A 1,191-nucleotide genomic window follows, 5' to 3' on the forward strand; every position below is an offset into this window, starting at 1 on the left:
GAAATGATGGTCAAGTTTCACTGTTATTTGCCCTTTGGTCCTTCATCTTCTAAGCACTTATTATATTTTCTTTTAAGATATTAGTATTAGACATTTTGATCACAAATGCAATCCAAGTGTGAATACATCTTTTATTCCCCCCCTCCATGTTCCTTTAAATAGAAAAAAGTGCTAAATGTCTCTTCATAGCCTATTTGGCCACAGTTGTTTCACCTATGGTTGTAAAAAACAGACTGCAACTTGATCTTCTGAAATCTTTCTTGAACTACAGCCCATTCTGTTAAAGAAGTCCTGGGAAAAAAGTTCTACTGATATTGTTGATAGTCTCCAAAAGGTGAGGATGGTGACTGGGTGGAAGGCAACTGGGAGGGGTCTTCAGCAAACTGAGGACCATTGGGAAACTGCGTAGAGGCAAATCTTGTCAACAAGACACCAGCTCCTTCAATTAAAGCTAGGAGAATGCCACCCATTGCAGCTGACCCAACCATGCCACTGGTCCGTTTCTTGCTGCCAGTATGGCTCCTGTTAAGGCACCACTAGTGATGGAGTTCCAGGGATCTTCTTTTCCTCTGACTTGAACCATACTACAGTCAATCATGGAAAACAGGCCTCCCCAAACTGCAAAGCTACCTCCCAACTGTGGAGCCCTGGTTTTAATAGCTGTCAAACTCCCTCGTAGCCTGTGGTTTACTCCCACTGGAGAATTTCGAAAACCTTTGATTGCTTGAAAGATACCATCACCAATGGTACCCATGGTAAAGGCCCCACCACAGTCATCCACAATTCGCCAGGGGCAAGGCTCTCTCGCATACTCCTCCATCTTGACTCCAGCCGCGCAGGCGACGCCGGGCCTGAAATTTCTGATCAAACTAGTGAATATGAATGGGTGAACCCTTGAGAGGAAAGATTTGCAAATAATATGTATAGATATTTTAAAAAACTAGAATTCTATAGGAGCTGGTGATTCCACATAAACCTTCCCTTTGAGATCCAGGTCTTTTGCCTTTAACTTATTGCTAGCACATGTTGACTCTGATTTCTAGTCCTCCAGATTTTCTACCATGCTATGTAATTATGAGATGACATTTGATTTTGGAGGTCTTATAATAATGTTTGATCCAACTGTAAGAGTATCAGTAAGCTGATATTGATTGGGTTTTTTACTTTTTTTTTTTTTTTTTTGTTAAGCAC

The 1,191-nt window shown here is 41.3% G+C and overlaps 1 protein-coding gene across 1 annotated transcript; it reads right to left on the bottom strand.

Moving 5' to 3' along the window:
- Positions 1 to 201: 201 nt before the first annotated feature.
- On the bottom strand, positions 202 to 831 carry LOC124983622 (mitochondrial import inner membrane translocase subunit Tim17-A-like). The gene is given in 2 exon segments (XM_047551040.1): positions 202 to 490; positions 493 to 831. Coding segments are annotated over 2 exon segments (513 nt in total). The 5' UTR covers positions 821 to 831; the 3' UTR covers positions 202 to 305.
- Between the last annotated feature and the right edge of the window lie 360 nt (positions 832 to 1,191).

This window comes from Sciurus carolinensis, chromosome 4 (genome assembly GCF_902686445.1).
Source record: "Sciurus carolinensis chromosome 4, mSciCar1.2, whole genome shotgun sequence".
In the NCBI taxonomy this organism is placed as follows: domain Eukaryota; kingdom Metazoa; phylum Chordata; class Mammalia; order Rodentia; family Sciuridae; genus Sciurus; species Sciurus carolinensis.